General features: G+C 35.9%; 1 protein-coding gene across 1 annotated transcript in view; it reads right to left on the bottom strand.

The window, feature by feature from the left end:
• Nucleotides 1-16063, bottom strand: part of ZBTB41 (zinc finger and BTB domain containing 41) — a 49026-nt gene extending 32963 nt beyond the window's left edge. Inside the window, exons 1-5 of the mRNA XM_045877096.3 lie at nucleotides 15919-16063; nucleotides 14034-15281; nucleotides 5105-5312; nucleotides 4316-4385; nucleotides 2077-2224 (exon numbers count right to left, since the gene is read on the bottom strand). Coding sequence (XP_045733052.1) covers nucleotides 2077-2224; nucleotides 4316-4385; nucleotides 5105-5312; nucleotides 14034-15156 — 1549 coding nt within the window. The 5' untranslated portion in view covers nucleotides 15157-15281; nucleotides 15919-16063. The remainder of the gene's footprint in view (nucleotides 1-2076; nucleotides 2225-4315; nucleotides 4386-5104; nucleotides 5313-14033; nucleotides 15282-15918) is intronic.
• Nucleotides 16064-19489: the final 3426 nt, after the last annotated feature.

Genomic DNA, 19489 nt, shown 5'->3' with positions numbered 1-19489 from the left:
CTGAACCACTCACCTAGCATACAGTGATTCAAGTAAACAGAAGCATAGAGGTGTGATATGTGTATACACAAAATGTATATACTACATATTATATATATATACATATATTATACATATATAAAACATATGCACACAGAGTTCTAATTCAACCATCTTTTGAGGAATGCTTTCTTCAACAATTCTGTTATCAGTTCAAGGATCTGCTTGTATAATTTTACTGACAGGAAAATAACTTTTGTGCAAGATAAGCTACTTCAATTTATAAGTTCCAATACTTTAAAAAATTTCTAAATTGAAACTAAACCTATACCTTAGGATATCCACTTAATATTCTTAGAATGCCTATGTATTTACTAAATGATGTATTTAACAAATGTTGAAAGAGAAAATCAGGAACAGAAAAAGAAGTGGAAGCAACTATGTTAACCATAAAAATTATTATATTTTGCTATGATGTTTCTATAACATGGGACAAAAAAAGATTACCTATGGTTTTCATCTCAAAAAGGAAGAAGCCCACCAATTTCCCAGGAGAAATTCTTTTTCCTGGAACTAATGTATAAAGAAATTTCTCACATGCCTCATGCGATCATGAACATGTCTCCAACTACAGTTCTAGTAAGTATAAAAACTGCCTCATATGATGGCTTCTTAGAAATGCTGATGAAATACTCTGATAGAACAACTTACTAAAGGCAATTCAAAAAGTAGTAAGAAAATAATCTTCCAGCATACATGTCTTATATACTAGAATTGCAAAGATGAAAGGTTCCTTATTGCACAATTGTTCTACCTTTCCCAGACAAAATATTTCAAGGTTCTTTCATGTAATTTTAAGACCCTGGGTCACTGTAATTACCCACCTCTTGAGAATGTACTTGTCAATATCCATCTTGAATGTGGTATCCAGAAATGAATGCAATATTACAGATGAATTTAAAATCAGTGAGATAATTACCTCCCTGATTTTGAACAACAGATTTTTATTAACATAGTTTAAAACTACAGTGGTTTTTGTCAGTCATATGATATTATTGGTTCAGATTGTGCCTAAAAAGCTTCTGCTTTTAAGTCCATCTGTAAATAGAAGAGTTTGGATTCTGTACCATTTTACAGTTCTGCAATCCCCAATGACTACAAGTCAGATAATTCCCATGTTTATGACTTTGTATTTACTCTTAATTTTAACTTAATTTGTTTTAACCTTTTCCATAGCACAAAGATTTTTTTTTTACATTTTTATTTCCTGCCATATCAACTACCCCTGCCAGCTTTATGTCATCTACAAATTTTATAAACATTAAGTATCTATTTTCATCTGTCAATGAAAACATTGATCAGGACAGGGAAAAGGCTGCCTTCTGCTTGGAAGGCAGCTATGCTCACCACTATATCACCAATGCTGCAGAGCAAATAGCCTCTACTTTGGATGATAGTAATTCCCTATCAGTATTAACTGTCACAAATGTACCTAATTGTACTACCATCTAGCACACAAGTTTCCATTGTGACCATAAGCATTAGACAGAGGATTCGTCAAATACAATACTGAATGCCACATATACTAGGTTCATTTCATTCCCTGAAAAATGAGTTTTTCCAAAACAAAAATGCTTTATTCAAGCACTCACAGACCTACCCAACAATCAACTGTGAATAAATGCAGTTTATGACCACAGACACATCTGCCACCAAAACAGAAAATAAACATATTTGCTCATCTGCAGGAATAGCAGCAAATCCAGTGTTCCTCCCAATTTATCTGACTTCCTTCTCCTAAAGTGGTTCAACAGCAGCAGGCTCCTCTAGCATGATGTGATAATCAATAATTGCTATGACTGGGGTGCCTGGGTGGCTCATTCAGTTGAGCGTCTGAGTCCTGATTTTGGCTCAGGTCATGATCTCAGGTTGTGAGATGGAGCCCCATGTCGGGCTCCGCACTCAGCACAGAGTCTGCTTGAGAGTCTCTCCTTCGCCCTCTGCCCCTCCCCCGCTAAAATAAATTAACAAAATCTTAAAAAAAATTACTTAAAAAATAACTGCTATGACTGCTCTTAGAAAAAGTAATTTGCTTACCCAGATGGAACTTTTCTTGATGCTTTAACCGTGCAAATCGTGATTTGAAATGTTCTTCACAATAGGTACACTTAAAAGGTTTATCTTGAGAATGTAGAATCATATGTTCCTCCAAGTGTGGTCTTCGAGTAAAAGATTTCTTACAAATCTAATAGAAAATGTACACAAAATGTAAGGGAGCCTGAATTAAAAATTAAAATACCAAGTTCATGATGTGAAATAAACATATAAATTCAAGTAGTTAGAGAGAAATTTCTCCCAACAGAAAAGTTACCAAAAGTATAATCAATTTCTCATTGTGCAGAAAAAAATGCCTTGGAGGAACTATAGTATGGAATTATTTTAAATTTGTACTAAAGGTAGCTGAATTTCAACTCCTTACATTTCGAATAAGCTAATTTCTAGGATTACACAGCAATCTTAGTATCTTAAGTCTAGTCAACATTTCTAAAATCCATTAAATTTGTATTTTAAATCACTTATATGTCATGAATAAAATGTTTTATTATTGTTGCCATATATTTAATTAGGAATAAGAATAAGAAACCACAGAAAAATAATTTTAGCATTTATCTCTTAAAGTGGTCAAAAGGAAGAGATACAACTTTTTAAAGAAATCTGGCAGGCATGAGATTTAAAAAGGGGGAGGTCAATGTAGGTTCATCATTGTAACAGATATATCACTTTGGGGGGATGCTGATAATGGGGGGTGACTATGCATTTGTGGAGGCAGGGGTATATGGGAAATCACTATCTTTCCTCAAAAATTATGCTATAAAACTTAAACTGCTCTAAAAAATAAAGTCTTAATTTTTTTTTTATTAAAAAAGTTGGGGGAGAAGGGGCTGCTATCACAATGACGACAACAACAACAATAACAAAACAACAATAATTATAGCATGTACTATACACCAGGCACAACGCTAAATAATTCATGGTTTATTTTACTTCTCACAATAATCCTATGAGGTAGATATAATTATTATAATCATTTTATAGCTGAGGATGATGAAGCTTAGCAAGGAGAAGAAAGCAGCTTATGTAGATTCAAATAGTTAATAATTAACTTCAATCCCTAGAAGCTGAAATCAGAGAAATGGTAACAATTTTGTTGTATACATAAACTGAAGCCTGAAAATAAGGAAGACAAATGATAGCTTGTGACTCCTTCAAACAATATTTACCTATATAATGAAAAAAGTATTAGGGGGTGTGGCAGGATATCTAAAAATTCTTTGCTACTACTGGAAAAGGAAAAACTAATCCCCATCCCCTTAAATCTGACCTGGCTGTAGTGACTGAACAACAGAATGTGTTGAAAGTGATGCGGTCTGATTTCTGAAGCTAGGCCATAAAAAGTCTGACAGTTTTGGGGTGCTTGGGTGGCTCAGTTGGTTAAGCATCTGACTCCTGATTTCAGCTCTGGTTGTGATCGTGGGTCATGGGACTGAGCCCCACGCCGGGCTCTGTGCTTGGTGGGGAGTCTGCTTGAGATTCTCTCCCTTCCCCTCTGCTCCTCCCCCTCGACTCACACGTGTTCTTGCTCTAAAAACAAATAAATATTTAAAAAAAAAAGTCTGACAGTTTTTATCTAGGCTTCTTTGAGCTTAGCTACCATGACAGAAAGAAGAGCAAGCAGCCTCAGGAAGAGACTACTTGTGGAGAAGAATCAAGGTCCCTGGCCAACTGTCCTTGCTGAGCCCTTTGTCGGCCGCCAACACCAAGTTCCAGTCGTGTGAGTGGGACACTTGGAAGTGGCTCCAGAGCAAACCAGACCACTTACAGCAGCTGGAAACAACTGAGTGACTGCAGGTGACACCATGTGGAACAGAATCAGCTAGCAAAGCTGCGCTCCAAATGTAACTGTTGACCCACAAAACGGTGGCATGTAATAAAACGGTTGCTAAAGACCACTAAGATTTGAGACAGATAACCAGAAGTGGGGGGGACATTCTAACATTTTAATTCCTACTCACACAGCATGTCAGTTTATGTACACAAATATAAGCACATGGTATGGTGGTTACATTAAAAATAAAAGCTAAGATTTCCATCAGGCCCACCATCTAAAAACTAACCTCTATGGGGCCTAATTTACAAATATTAGGATAACTTTGTGTAACAGAAGGATTCTAAAAGTGAGATGAGCTAGGTTTACATTACTCTAAAATCTAATTACTTTCCCCAAAGGTAACATTTCATTTATTTTGGCTTTCTACTACAAATTCAAAGCTCTTACGTCACATTTCCAACTTTCACTCTTGGTCTTCTTAATGGAAATAAATTCTTGTGCATTTTCAGGGTGAAATCTACAAGAAAAAAAAGACTATTAGGAAAAGATTATATTAGTCAAGTCCATATTCCATATGATCTGTCAACAGTGATTATAAGAATCAGGCACTGATTCCTTTCATAAAGAGACAGGCACATGTAAATACCTTAAGAATATAGGTATTGCTAACATTTAAAAATGTGTATGTCTAAATTTATGCAGAAAAAGCCAAAGGAAAGTCTAATATTTTAAATATATTCAGGAACCTAGCTATTCACAGATAATCTTCAAGGTAATTCACTTGACTTTTTTTTGATCCAAATTTCAGTAAATTTCCTTTCTTAAAATTAAATATGCAATACTGTACTAAACATGCTTTCTTTCACAAATTTTTATACACTAAAGACAAAGTTGAGCATGAGGAGTAAGTTTCCTAGAGTTCTAAAACCATATATTTTGAAAATATACTTGCCAAAACCCAAAATAAAAAACAGGATAACCAAAATGCTGTCTTAAACCTCTATAGTTCTTGTTTCAACATCAAAAAACTTCATCTCAATAGCATTAATAAAAAACGAACTAACATTTATTGCTCTTAATAAATCTGTAATCAAATATATTTGCAATAAAAATTGTTCGGAAAATATTAAGCAAAGAAAGAATCGGAGACAAGCACTCCATGGATGTTTTTAGCTTACTCCATATTTAAATTAGAAGGCACCATAAAGTATATTATGGAAGCAAGATAATACTTGCCTCTTAACATGCTTGGCTAAAGTCTTCTTGCTTGCATGAAGTTTATTACAGTAAGGGCACTTGTGCTCCTTCTTATGAAATTCTGTTTCATTACTGTGCTTCTTTCTGTGAACAGTTAGGTTAGACTTTGTTGAATAGCGCTGGTGACAAATATCACACTCAAAGGGCTTCTCACCTGTGTGAACACGTGTGTGGCTCTCATATTTCCCTATAAAAAGAGATAAATTAAAATTAAATTCAGTACATTTAGTACACAGTGACTGAAATTTGACAGCTGAATAAAATCTCATGATTAATAACATATTTAATACACATACCCACACACAAAAGTAGAAAAAAGTTTACCTAAATATGTATCTCTGATAAACTTCAAGACTTACTACTTTGATCTCACTGCTTTCCTTGAAAACTTGGGTCATTAAAAAAAAAAAATTATTCATGTTTACACATTTTAAAAATCAAGACTTTGGTTGCCTGGGTGGCTCAGTTGGTTAAGCAACTGACTTCGGCTGGGGTCATGATCCCGGAGTCCTGGGATCAAGTCCCACATGGGGCTCCCCCTGCTCAGCGGGGAGCCTGCTTCTCCCTCTGCCTCTGCCTGCCACTCACTCTGCTTGTGCTCACTCTCTCTATCAAATAAATAAATAAATCTTTAAAAAAAAATCAAGACTTTGGGTAAATTTGCTTAAAATTCTGTTGGCAAATTCTCTGAACTTACTGAGGGTTCTAGAGGGGTGGGAGGTGGGAGGATGGGTTAGCCTGGTGATGGGTATTAAGGAGGGCACGTTCTGTATGGAGCACTGGGTGTTATACGCAAACAATGAATCATGGAACACTACATTAAAAACTAATGATGTAATGTATGGTGATTAACATAACAATAAAAAGAAAAAATAATCAAATATATATATTTTGGGGGCGCCTGGGTGGCTCAGTCATTAAGTGTCTGCCTTCCGCTCAGGTCATGATCCCAGTTGGGCTTCTCCCTCTCCAGCCTGCTTCTCCCTCTCTGGCCTACCCCCTACTTGTGTTCCCTCTCTCGCTATCTCTCTCTATCAAATAAATAAATAAAATCTTTGAATAAAATAAAATATATATATTTTTCAATTTAAAATTGACTTTGATCAAAAGTTCTACTCATCACTTAAGATTACTGTTTTTATACTTCACTTTTACTATGTATATGCATAAATAGAAAGAAATTTTCAGATTTGACAGTCCTTTTAAAAATACCTTAAAAAGGCAAAATAATATACTTATGTTTCTCATAATATGTAACAGTTTTATCTATCTTCCCACAGAAAGTAATCTGGAAATGGTACCACATATCTAGATTACTCAACAAAACCTGTACTTCACTACAGCATATTCATGTAAGATCTCTCCAACTTATAAGACATTAGAAAACAAGTAAATCACCTGTACTTGATGCATGCTTAACGCTAAACTGCTAAAGTCAACACATACAGGAAGTATCAAAGAAAGCAGGAAAAGGAAAAGATGAACTGGTATAATGCACAGACATCCAGAGTCATACTGAGATTTGTATTATAATCTGAATACATATCTAAATTCTGTACAAATGTTACAGGTTTCTCCAGCAGGGAAAACAAAAACAAACAAACAAAAAAAACAAGAAATTTTAACATGGACTTTCCAGGGGAAAAGGTTACGATAAAAAATGAAATAAAAGGATATATTTTGGCTTAATTTTAATTTTTTTCCTATTTAGACTAAAATTTTTTCACATCATTATTTAGAATAGAAATTTCTAAAGTCCAGAGACAGAACAGCATCACAGGTAAGGGCACAGACCCTGGGTCTATGTACCCAGATATAAATGCTGGCTCTTAAAATAACAGGCTATGGGACCTTGGACAAATAACCTTTCTGTGCCTAAAATCTTTCTCAAGTGAAAATACGAAATGAAAATATTTACTACATAGGATTGTCATAGGAATAAATGAATCAATACACATTAAAGCACTTCTAACAGTGTCTGACACATTGTAAACTATCAGTTAATGTTTGCTATTATTACTCTGGAATGAAAGTTGTGAATGTGCACATCTAGAGTAGTAGAAATTTCTGAGCAAAAAGCAATAAAAATAAGAAAAAATATATTGGTAAGAACAGCAGTTTTCAATTAAAAGCTTAGCTTTGCTCTGCAAAATAAGTGTATACATTTTTATTCAGGCCAAAGCTAATGTAAAAGTGTAGCAGCATTTCAGTCATATACTTAGAAAAAATTCTATATATGTCATGGAAATTAGAAAAAAAAAAATTCCAGACCACTAAAGAAAAAAGATAATCACAATTATTTTTCTACTTAGTAAAATAATTTACTTAGTAAAATAAATGAGTTCACCAATCTATTACATATATCTATGTATGATTAAATTTATTAAATTTAATAAACACATAGTATATTACCCAAAATTAATTCCACTGCACTTACATAAAGAACACCTAGGAAAGGGAACCAAAGTATTTTCCTCAAGGGAGGGGGAAGGCTGACAATTACAGGCAAAGAAAAATAGAAGTATGATGAAAATATAAAATCTTTAAAAAAAAAAAGAAGTATGATGAAAATCTATTAGGTATTTATGTATAGACCACATAGATGATGTCGATGCATTATTTACATACATGTAGTCAAAAAACTCAATGTTTGGTTACCTGTTAAATTAGCTATGTGATCTTAATTAAGCTAATAATTTAACTTCTCTGAGTTTATTAATACTGCATGGGGTTGTGAGAAGTACATTAGTTAATATATACACAACACTTAAGACATTCTAGCACATAGTAAGCACTAATAAATATTAGTCATTTACTACTATTATTACATGGTTACTAGTCATAGTGCAGACATGTAGGTATACCTCAAATATAAATATGGATATAGCTAATTTATGAATATATATTACAATAGATCAAAGTGGGGTTTCAGCTGAGAACACTGTAAGAACTTCACTTTTTCCCCTTGCCATTGTTAAAATGGCCTAGTATTTCTGTCCTCTCTCTGCCACTGCTGGGGCATACTCTCCATTTACACATGCATACACATACCCTACCATCACCACTTCCTCTGCTGTGTTCAAGGGATGAGATTTAACACCGGCATTTATTGAGGGAAAGGTGTTCTTGTGTGTCCCCAAGTGAAATCTGAAACATCACAAATAAGTAGGTTCTATAGAACAAGAGCTGAGCTATGTTATGGTTTAAATCAGTGTTTTACAAACTAAAGGTCATTAGTGTTCATGAAATAAATTCCTTAGGTTGTGACCTGGGCGGGGGGGGGGGGGGGGGGCGGAGAGGGGAGAACAGAGTAGAAAATATGAGTAAATTCACATTAGTTTTGTGCAATTTTTTGCTTCAATTTATGTATGAGCACATGTGTAAATACGTATATTATATAATAAAATATGCATCTCTGACCCTGAACTATCCAAAACACTGATTTCTTTTTGCAGGGTATAACCAGACCATTACTGTTATAATATCTTTGAGAAAATATTTTCTGAGTTGATCTTATCCTTTTTCTGTTATTATAATAAGGCATGCATGTATTAGATTCTTTAACCTTTATTACACATCAATTAGATATAAAGTACAGAATCCAAACATTATTAATATGTACTAAAATCCCACAATTTTAGTTTCGAAAAGATTGAGGTCATTGCATGGAATTAAAAAGTTTTCCTTGCGGGCGCCTGGGTGGCTCAGTCAGTTAAGCAACTGCCTTCGGCTCAGGTCATGATCCTGGAGTCCCGGGATCGAGTCCCACATCGGGCTCCCTGCTCAGTGGGGAGCCTGCTTCTCCCTCTCCCCCTCCCCCTGCTTGTGTTCCCTCTCTCGCTGTGTCTCTCTCTGTCAAATAAATAAATAAAAATCTTTAAAAAAAAAAAAAAGTTTTCCTTGATTGTGAAAGTTTCCACATTTCATTTTTATTAAACTTGCTTTTCAAATTATGTAAGTGACACACACTTGTGGTAAAAAAAAAAAAGTGTAAACAAATCAAGAGTATATAATGTGATGTTTAAGTGATTAACTTTTAAGTATTTTTTTTTGGAATAGGCCCACTCTTAACTGCACATTAACTGTGTATTTAGTTAAAAGAAAACCAACCATCTAATGCTTAAATCTCATTTTTATACCCAAGTGAACAAAAACAGCAACTTAATAAAGTCTTAAAGTGTAAGAAAATTTTTTCACCAAATTTTGTATTTCAAATGAAAATGGCTTTGATGAAAAGATGTTAATCATTAATAGCATTTTCCTTTTAATTAAAGAAATTTTTTCTTGCTTGCAAATACAAATTAAGTTACATGTAGTTGAATAGTAAAACCATCAAAATGACAGTTAAATTAAAAATCAAAAGCACTTTTAACTATTAAACTTCCACTCTCCTACAGACAGGAAGACTTAAGATTTAACCAAGAAAAAAAATTTTAGCCAGAAGAGCCAAAATTAAAAAAAAATTAATTTAAATAAATTAAGCAGAGACCAAAGAGACCAGTGAAAATACATAAATTTGAACGATTCACTATGACATTAAGAATCTCTAAGGTGAAAAAACTTTTTTGTTATTAATTCAATTTTATGCACACGGGCATTGCAAGGCCAGTCACCTCTATGGATTTGATTTTCTGAATAAAAGAGACACAACTTCTGTGGAAACACTGAACCCATAAGAATCAGGTAGATCTCCAGGGAATTTTTCCCCAGTGGGGAAAAATTTTAATCTCTAAAGAAATTCCATGTTTAAAAAAACTGATAGCAGTGTGGGAGGTATACAGCATAAATACAGTCAATATCTACATCTGTTTCTTCTTTTCTTATGGGGTGAGGGGGGATTCAACAATAAATCAAAATGTGCATTTCAAATAAGTTTTCAATAAAAAATCATATTCCTTCAGAGAATAATATACTACGTCCAACCATTCTTGATTACCAAAAGAAAACGCATAATATTAACAAATTTCATCCACAGAATTTTTCTGAAATGAATCCCAATATGAACTGTGTCCCAAACTAAAGAAATTTTCACATGAAAAAACTTGACCTTGTGCTTAAAAATTTATTATTCCCCCATATGGGTTATGCAAAATTACCAGTCAGATTTTGTGAGCAGTTTTCACAAAGAGAAACATTGCCAAATTAGCTCATTATTTATTTGATATTGCTAAATCTTCTATTATTCCTTGAATTTATTCATATGGCATACTCTAAAAAATACTTAACTAAAATACTTAACCTTAAAGAATTGTGTCATTGTTATAACTCTTCTCTATTAAGAACAAAGTGGAATCTCTGTCAGGTTGGTCTAAAGAGTCACGTTTTTTAAAAGAGCTGTAAAGCATTTTCTACCTCTAGAAGAGATTATAAATTTAATCCAAGGGAAGATTTTAGTTCCCAGTAGGAACAATAAAAAAGATAAATTATCCAAATTTTCTCTCACCCCATCTGTCATCTTTTCCCTATTTTTGCCTTTTCACCCACTAGGTTTTTTCACCCACTTTAACCTTAAGGGGGAAAGGTCAAAGGACTCTCTTTGCATGAGAATACACTAAGGGAAGACAGCTGGTAGCCTAAGGAAAAATGTAACCGGATCAGGAGTCCCACTCCAAGCAACTATTAAATACATCAATAAGGGTAAAAGATCCAAAGTAATGGAATCAAATTAGTTGACTACATATCGTGGAGCTAATGGTTCCAGCAGGTCTCACAGCTTATTCATTAATTCTCATAACCCACTCCAAGACACCAAAGTTAGAAGCTTATAAAGAAGCCCAACTGGCTTCTTACAAGTTCAAAGTTAAGTCAGACACCAACCTTTCAATTTAGTTCACTCAAATAGGAGCTTACTGAGCACTTGCTTTTTGAAATGACCTAGGGTATCAACAAGGGACAGTAATCAAAAGACACAAAATTTTCAGGCTTAAACTCTAATGAGAAATAAATAACCAAAAATCTAGGTAGACATTTTTACATCATATGATAGGAATATGGATGCTATAAGGCTTACTGGAAAATGGTCTTTAAACTGTTTTGTTGGTTTCTTTTAAGAATAAAAAGGACTTCTGATGGAGATGAGAAAGGAGGACATTTAAGAAACAGAGGTCTTCTCCTTCCACACATTTACATTCTATCCATCAACCACTCTACTTAGCCTATCTATATTCAGTGCAACTCTCTGATCTACCCTCGTCCTACAGCCCATTCTCAACGCTACTCATCTAACTAGTCCAAGCCTACAATATCCTTCTGGTCCTTGCCAATTTCATTCTCTGTGCTGAAGCCAGCATGATCTTCCTAAAACTTCAATAGGCTGTCATTTCCTTTGTCAAAGTTTTTTCAAGTTTCTATCACTCACTGGATAAAATCTAAACTTTCTATACAGCACAAAAACCATGCAAAATTTGACCTCTGCTTACTTGTCTATCTTCATCTATCATTTTCATTATACCTCCTTGCCCATCTTGAAATCACCCACCCCTCAGCAATTTCCAGATGTCTTTGTACATGTTGGTCCTTTTGCCATGTAAATTCTTCCCTATTCTTTAGTTCTCAGCTCTAATGCTATCTGCTCTATGAAATCTACTGATTCCTTTAGTCCTTTGTACTTTTTCTGGTAGGATTATCTACACTACAATATGATTGTGTTTTTGCATGTACTCATTAAACTTTAACATTCTTGAGAACACAGAAGATATAACTTCATTACCTGTTTATTGGTATTAAGAGATACTCAGTAACTATATTAGATTAACAATATGAGCAGCTAGTATTCCTTGAACACCTAAATTTCACACAGTATTTTGAGTGATTCACAAGACTATCCCATTTATTTCTCATAATAACCTCCATGAGAAGGTACTATTAGCATACATTAGCATCATCCCACTCTACCTATGAGGAAATAAAAATACAGACAGGTTAAGTAACCTGCCCAAGACCTGGATTCAGAAATGCAGGTGGTCTGACATCACTATAGCTCATGCTTTTTTAACCAATATGATATATTCTCCATCTTCCTCTCTCTCAGTCCTGGGGAAAAGCAAGCAGCCCCACGGGAGACTTAAACAAAAGAGAAGGGTAGATAAAAGAGAGGTAGAAAGTCCAATGCATTCAGAAAGGCTGCAGGTAAGTCTACAATGTGACCTATTGATTCTCACAATTATTTGGGCTGCCCTCGGTTAAAAAAGCTGCAAAACACCTTCCTCTTAGTATATCAGGAACTTAATCTTGAGCAGTGTTTTCCTAAATTGTGTGCAAGGAAATGTAGTGGGTTTTTTGGACATTAAAAAAAGTACCACAAAAATGTCTTACGATAAAATTGAGGAAATACCAGACTAAATGAAATTACCAAGTTTCTTTACTAGACAATTTGACAGTTATTACAGACTATGAATTACAGTATATAGTTTTTCCAATCTTATTTGAACATAGAACTCTTCTCTCTTAAAGTATCTCACAGCCCTAGTGTTCAATAGGACAGTTCAGAAATCTCAGTGTTGGGGGGCTACAATGCCATTTGTGACCTGACCCCTGCTCATTCATCTCAAGTCAAATTAGGTCAAATTAAGGCAGAATAAAGAGGCATGTACTAAAAATATAAAGTTGAAGAAGCAGAATCTACTGAAAAGATAATGTGCTCTCAGGTATCTGAATCCAAAAATATTCTCTTGTCACAGTACTTGTTTATAGCTCTACAAGAGACAGAGCATTTATCCAGCCTGAGTGTAGCAAGTTCCTTGTATTCCTATGCTCTTCAGAGTTACTCATGAAAAGTTATTTTATTCATGTTTGTACAGAGTCTCAAACACAGTAAAAACAGTGATAAGGAATTATTAAATTGGACTGTCAAAATATTCTGATTTGGATTCAAAGGCATAATAAAAAGCAAAAAGAGGTTACCACTTATGCTATAGTATGTACTGTCCCATATTTTGAGAACAAATGATTACCAATACCTTATAAAATCAATTTCCACCTAAACCAATAACATTAGTAACTCAACACTGCAAAATACATGGGGATATATTAAACTGCATAAATAATATTACAAGGTCAAACTGCACTTAAATGTTCCTTTTAACGTTATATGTGGTGGAACATATTTCACAATTTCATAACTTTGATTTATATAGAAATAGTTTAATTGCTGCAATTTAAAAGTTCACATTAGAACAGTTCATGTAAAACACCTCCCAAAATTATTTTACTAGCAATATTAGACCTCCTGAAATTGTATGTTCACTGACATTTTTAACTTAAGGTTATAGACCACATTTCCTGCATATACTTTTTTCTAATAAAGGAAAAGCTGATTTATTAGTTATTATAATAACCAAAGACTACTACTAATCAAGACGTTTCCTGGAGACTCTACCTACAGAATAAATTATATCCAGTTCAGTTTTATTCTTAACTACAAGCCTAAACTGAAACATTCCAATTCTAAACAGTACTAGATACTAGAGAAGTGACTTTATTTCTAACTCAGATATAACCATGTTCAAGGGGAAATAGTATACAAATTATTAAACTGAATTAATATAATCTAATTTTCTATGACTCAAAAATAGCACTTATCTATGAAATTAAATCAACATATAAATCAAAGCACTACATTCATAATTATTAAGTCAGGAGTTTTTTCATACCAAATACTTGAACTAATGATCTTTCACCTTTTAATGGGACATGAGGTAGGGAAAATAAAAGCTAATAAAAACAGTTAAATTCCTGAATCAAACAAATTTAAAACAACAGGATAAAATATGTATTGACTATCAAATACCCACCCTAGTTAAGTATTCCTTTCAAAAGTTACCTTCAAAGTTTGGTTTTTCATTATAACCTTTAAAATACCAGGAAAAATTAAGTTATTAGAGACAGAAAACAATCTTTCTTTTCTTACCTATGCGGTCAAATGTTTTATCACATTTAGGACATTGCAATATTTTTTTGTTACTGTTCTGAATGACTACAGGAGTTAACCCCTCATGAATATTTCCTACAGAATCACCAGCCTCAGGTTCCTCTTCTCCATCATTATGATCTTTTTCACTTTGTTCTTCAATGTCAGAGTATTCATCTGACATTTCCTCCTCTAGTTCATCTTCTTCAGCATTATATTCACTTCCAGGGTCCTCAGAATCATTTCTGTCTGACTTTTCCTTATCAAAATTTTCTTGATTCAAATTGTCTGACCCATCACCACTTTCTTGTTCATCATCACTGGTGTCATCAAACTTAACAGGACACTTCCGATTCCTTTTCGATCTTCTTGTGGAAAAACTTCTCTCCAGCATTTTTAACCCATGTTTTTTCCCTAATAAAAGGGACCTATGGGTTTTAGCCAAATGATTCTCTAAAGACTTTTTATAACAAAAATGTCTACTACAGAATTTACACTGATGATTATTTGATAGTCTTCCAGCTAATTCACTTAGTGTTTCTTCTGGTGATGACTTTTCAGCCAGCTCAGACTGAAAAGTGGCAACATTTTCATTATTTAGCAACTTAACTGCATCTATAATGTCCAGAAATTTTGCTGCCTCTAAAACAAGAGGTATTTCATATTTGTACACAAAAAATTCTGATGTGTAAAGAAATTCAAGCAAATGCTGAAAAACTGAGTGTGTTACGTGATCCAGGGTGACAACATCAGTGCTTGGATTTTTGCTCAAACACGCGTGAAAATAACTACTGCCAACAGCAACAACAACTTTATGCGCACTAAATTCTTTGCCTTCTACTATGATAAGTAAGTCACAGAAAGATGGTTGCTTCTGCCTATCATCATTTAAATACTTCAGCAAATTCTTGTTATACTGCAAAGAACTCAAAAGTTTTCTCTGATCTGGAGAAGGGGGAAGTTCCTGGTAACAGTGAAGAGCTTCAGGAATTGGTCTTTCTGTGGAATGAGTATAGGTTACTTCGTCACACTCCACTGCAACATTGCCTTCTGAAGAATCTTTATGATAGCCTAGATGGATCTTCTCGTCAAGATTTGCAGTAACCTTTCTCCTTTTCTTCATTGCAGTACAACAATTTCAGAACAAGAAACTTCATAAGTGTCTTAAAGGATTTATTTAAAAAAAACAAAAAACTAGATTGTCTTGGTTAACAGCTTCTGGAGGGGCGTGCCCGAGGGTTTCATGGTCTGCAAAAGAGTAAGAACCACGTAAAAAAACTCCAAGGCAAAGCACATCTTTAATTATTCACGGCATTCGTCTACTAATCCTTTCTAAATCAGAACTAAATTATGATAAAGTCACACCTCCTACTCGTGGCTAAGATTTTAGCGTGGAGAACAAGGAAGGCCGGGTTATAAAAGACAGCCAACAAAAGAATAATTTTAAAGGACGCCGGAGCACACCTTTCAGGCCCGACTGACGAACGGGGTGGGAAAAAGAGGGGCCGAAAAGGGAGGGATCCCTCCAAGATCACTGAGGGTGCAGGTTAAGGCGCGCTACATTCAGGGTTTAGGGGCGCTGGGCTGGTGACAATAAGGCCGTCGCGGCCGCGAAATCCATGTCTCTCCATTAACATGCCTTTTTCCAGGGCGGGCAAGGCACACCTCCTCATGGACAGTGAGTGTCCCACGGCCAAAATCACCCCGCAGGAGATGGCCCCAGGAGGGGCGCAGAGCAGAAGGAGTAGGGTCAACCACAGGGACGACTAAGGGAAGCAGAAGAGCCTTCCCAGGCCCTGCCCAGGCGGAGACAGCGCTCGCCGACGCGAACCCGCTCCCCTTCCCACCCCAGTTTCCCTGGGCAAACGCCCCACAGATCCATTACCGGGAACCCAGGGCTCCCCCGCTGGCTCCCAGCCGCTGAGCTCCACTGTCGGCGCGCTCGCTCCAGCGCCTACCCACTTCCGGGTTCAGCCCCCCACCTCACCCTCCCTCTCTCTGCTCCTTCCCCTCCCAGAGCCTCGCCGCCTCCACAGACACGAACACGTCAACCGCGCGCAGCCTCCGAGCCTCCCGGAGAGACCAGCGCGCGGCCCTGCGCCGACCACTGCGCATGTGCGCGCACCCGTCTTTGCGCATGCTCTGTAAATTCTCCTTGCTCCCTGGAGGACCCTAGCTACGCCCCAAATCCGTTACTCCGGGTTTTCGCGGTGGTTTGGTGGCCTACTGTGATTGAACCAGACGAAGCTTTGCAGGAAGCTTCGCTGGGGAATGGCGGGGGGTGGGGTGGGGAGACTGATGAGGAGTTTAGTACAAACTGGCAGAGGCACGACAGCACGAACGGATTTCATCCTCGCCGATATATTTAATAATTTGTGGTCAACCACGCAGCAACGGACAGAAGCCAGTCTTAGCAAACACATTGCATCTAAAGAACAGATGTTGATGTCCTTTCGGTTTTGTTCTGCGTTAAATGGCTAATGCGGTTGCTCCTAAAATTATTTTTTAACTTCTTAATGTACACAGAAAACATTGGAAAGTGTACATGTAAGTATACAGCTGTTAGGACAGGAAAGGCAGCCAAAACAAAAAGAAAAATCCACAAGAACAACTTTTGAAGCCGGTACCTAAGATTTTGCATTTCTAACAGCGTCCCAAGGGATGTTGGTCTGAGGACCACATTTTTAGTAGCAAGGTCCTAGATCAGGTGATTTTACAGAAGCAAGGAAAATAAGAGACTGAGGCCAAATAGAATGGGGTAACCGGACTGGTGACCCCCACGCCTTCTCCCACTCCACCCATCACCCTTCCCCCCCACCCCACGCAAGGTATAGCGGGGAACCGAGGAGGGCCACCTCTCTCAGTGAAAGAACTTGTGGGGGTGGAAAGTTTCTCCTACGAAAAGACGGAAACTTGACGAAACTTGAGGAAACTTGACTGACTCAGATTTTCTTTGATTTGAAAATGGTTAAAACTTTTAATGAAAATTCCTAGCAAAAGCACTCACACGAATTCCAGACAAGGATTCCTATCACCTGGGTGACTCATTCCCACAAAAACCAGCCGTCTAAAATGAGAATAAATAAAAAAACAAGAGAGTAAAAACTTTAAAAACAATGTCTACAGGCTTCAGATACTGGATTTTTCAAAAACAGAAAATAAAGTAAGTATATTTAAAATATTTTTAAAAATAAAAGAAGGGGGCGCCTGGGTGGCTCAGTTGGTTGAGCGACTGCCTTCGGCTCAGGTCATGATCCTGGAGTCCCGGGATCGAGTCCCGCATCGGGCTCCCTGCTCTGCGGGGAGCCTGCTTCTCCCTCTCCCACTCCCCCTGCTTGTGTTCCCTCTCTCGCTGTGTCTCTCTCTGTCAAATAAATACAATCTTAAAAAACAAAAATAGGGCGCCTTGGTGGCTCAGACAGTTAAGCATCTGCCTTCGGCTCAGGTCATGATCCTGGAGTCCCGGGATCGAGTCCCGCATCGGGCTCCCTGCTCGGCAGGGAGCCTGCTTCTCCCTCTGACCCTCCCCCCTCTCATGTGCTCTCTGTCTCTCTCATTCTCTCTGTCTTAGATAAATAAATAAAATCTTTTTTTAAAAAAAATAAATAAATAAAATAAAAGAAGGAATGGAAAGGAAAGTGAATAAGAAATTACTAAAAATAACCAGTTTAAGAAAATAATTTAGATATGAAAGCTATCATTATATTAGTACTTAGAACATCGATGGAAATGTATAATTATGAATTCTTTTTTTTTAAATATTTTATTTATTTATTTGACAGAGAGAGAGATAGCGAGAGCAGGAACACAAGCAGGGGGAGTGGGAGAGGGAGAAGCAGGCCTCCTGCCGAGCAGAGAGCCCGATGTAGGACTCTATCCCAGGACCCTGGGATCATGACCCGAGCCAAAGGCAGTTGCTTAACCAACTGAAGCCACCCAGGCGCCCTAATTATGAATTCTTATATTAAAAGAGAAGAAAGGTTAAAACAAAGTAGGAAATGAATATATCCAAAGAAATGGAAAAACAAAACTTTACTGAAATGTAAGAAAGAGAAACAAAGCAAAAATCTGAATATTAGAATACTTGAAAAGTTGAGACATTTCTGGCAAGATTTGGTTATTAAGAAAAGAGAAAATACAAATATAAACCCAAGAGTTTATTTTCTTAATACTTTTGTAAGTCCTGTGGAATGTACATACTGTCACTGTTAAAAAAGTGACATTCAGATGAGTTTTTTAGAATTGACCTTAAAAATTCCAAAAACATTCCATTATTTTTTTTTTTTTAAGATTTTATTTATTTGACACAGAGCAACAGCGAGAGAGGGAACACAAGCAGGGGGAGTGGGAGAGGGAGAAGCAGACTTCCTGCTGAGCAGGGAGCCTGATGCGGGGCTCCATCCCAGGACCCCAGGATCATGACCCGAGCCGAAGGCAGACGCCTAACGACTGAGCCACCCAGGCACCCCTAAAACATTCCATTATTAATAATGTCTAAAAATGCAAAAGAGTTTAGCTGTTCCGACAGAATTTGCTAGTCCTTAACCTGTTATTCCCTGCATGCTTAACTGAATGAGCTGTAAATCTATTTGATGGATCGCCAAATCTTAGGAATGTAAAGAGAATACAACTGAATGCAATAGTGATTAAAATGATGGATGTAATGCTCTAACAAAATATCAACCTGTACTTTAAAAATTGTCAGAACTGAAATGAGAAAGACAAATCTAGACTCATATAATAACTTATAGTAACTGATTAGATCAGAAGATAAAAATTACTAAGAAGGATACCATTTTTTAAAAACTTTTTAACAAAATTGACCTAAATGATCCACATGAAATAGTACATCTAACAGTTAAAGTATACATATGGAGCACTTACATAAATTGATCAGGTAAAAAAAAAAATGATTAGGTATTAAGCCATAAAGGAATTATCAACATATTTCAAAGAAATGTAATGAGATTATGAATGAATAGCAACAATAATGATGATAATTTAAAATTTTCCATATAATGGAAACTAATTTAACTTACAAATAACCTATGATTCAAAGGAGGAATCACAATGGAAATTACCAAATAATTTGAACTGAATGATAATGAAAATGCAACATATAAAGTTTATATCTTTAAATTAACATTACCAAAAAAAGCTGAAAATTAATGAGCATCTAAGTTCTCAAGAAGTTAGAAGTTAGAAAAGTAAATTAAACATAAGAAAAAGAAAATCAAGAAAAGGGGTAAGATAGGAATTAATGAAATAGAAAGGAAACATACTTAACATATCAGCAAAGCCAAATGTTGGTTCTTTCAGGGAAAAAAAAAAATTGATAAGCCTGTAGCATAAATGACGATACACACACACACACACACATATACACACACATATATACACACACATATATACATACACCCACACACACACCTATATCAGAAAGGAGGAGGACAGGG

This window comes from Mirounga angustirostris, unplaced genomic scaffold (genome assembly GCF_029215605.1).
Source record: "Mirounga angustirostris isolate CCGP_5_RB_7025 unplaced genomic scaffold, mMirAng1.0.hap1 SCAF_6, whole genome shotgun sequence".
In the NCBI taxonomy this organism is placed as follows: domain Eukaryota; kingdom Metazoa; phylum Chordata; class Mammalia; order Carnivora; family Phocidae; genus Mirounga; species Mirounga angustirostris.
Note: the sequence above shows the minus strand (reverse complement) of the source record. Positions and strands in the feature narration are given on the sequence as shown.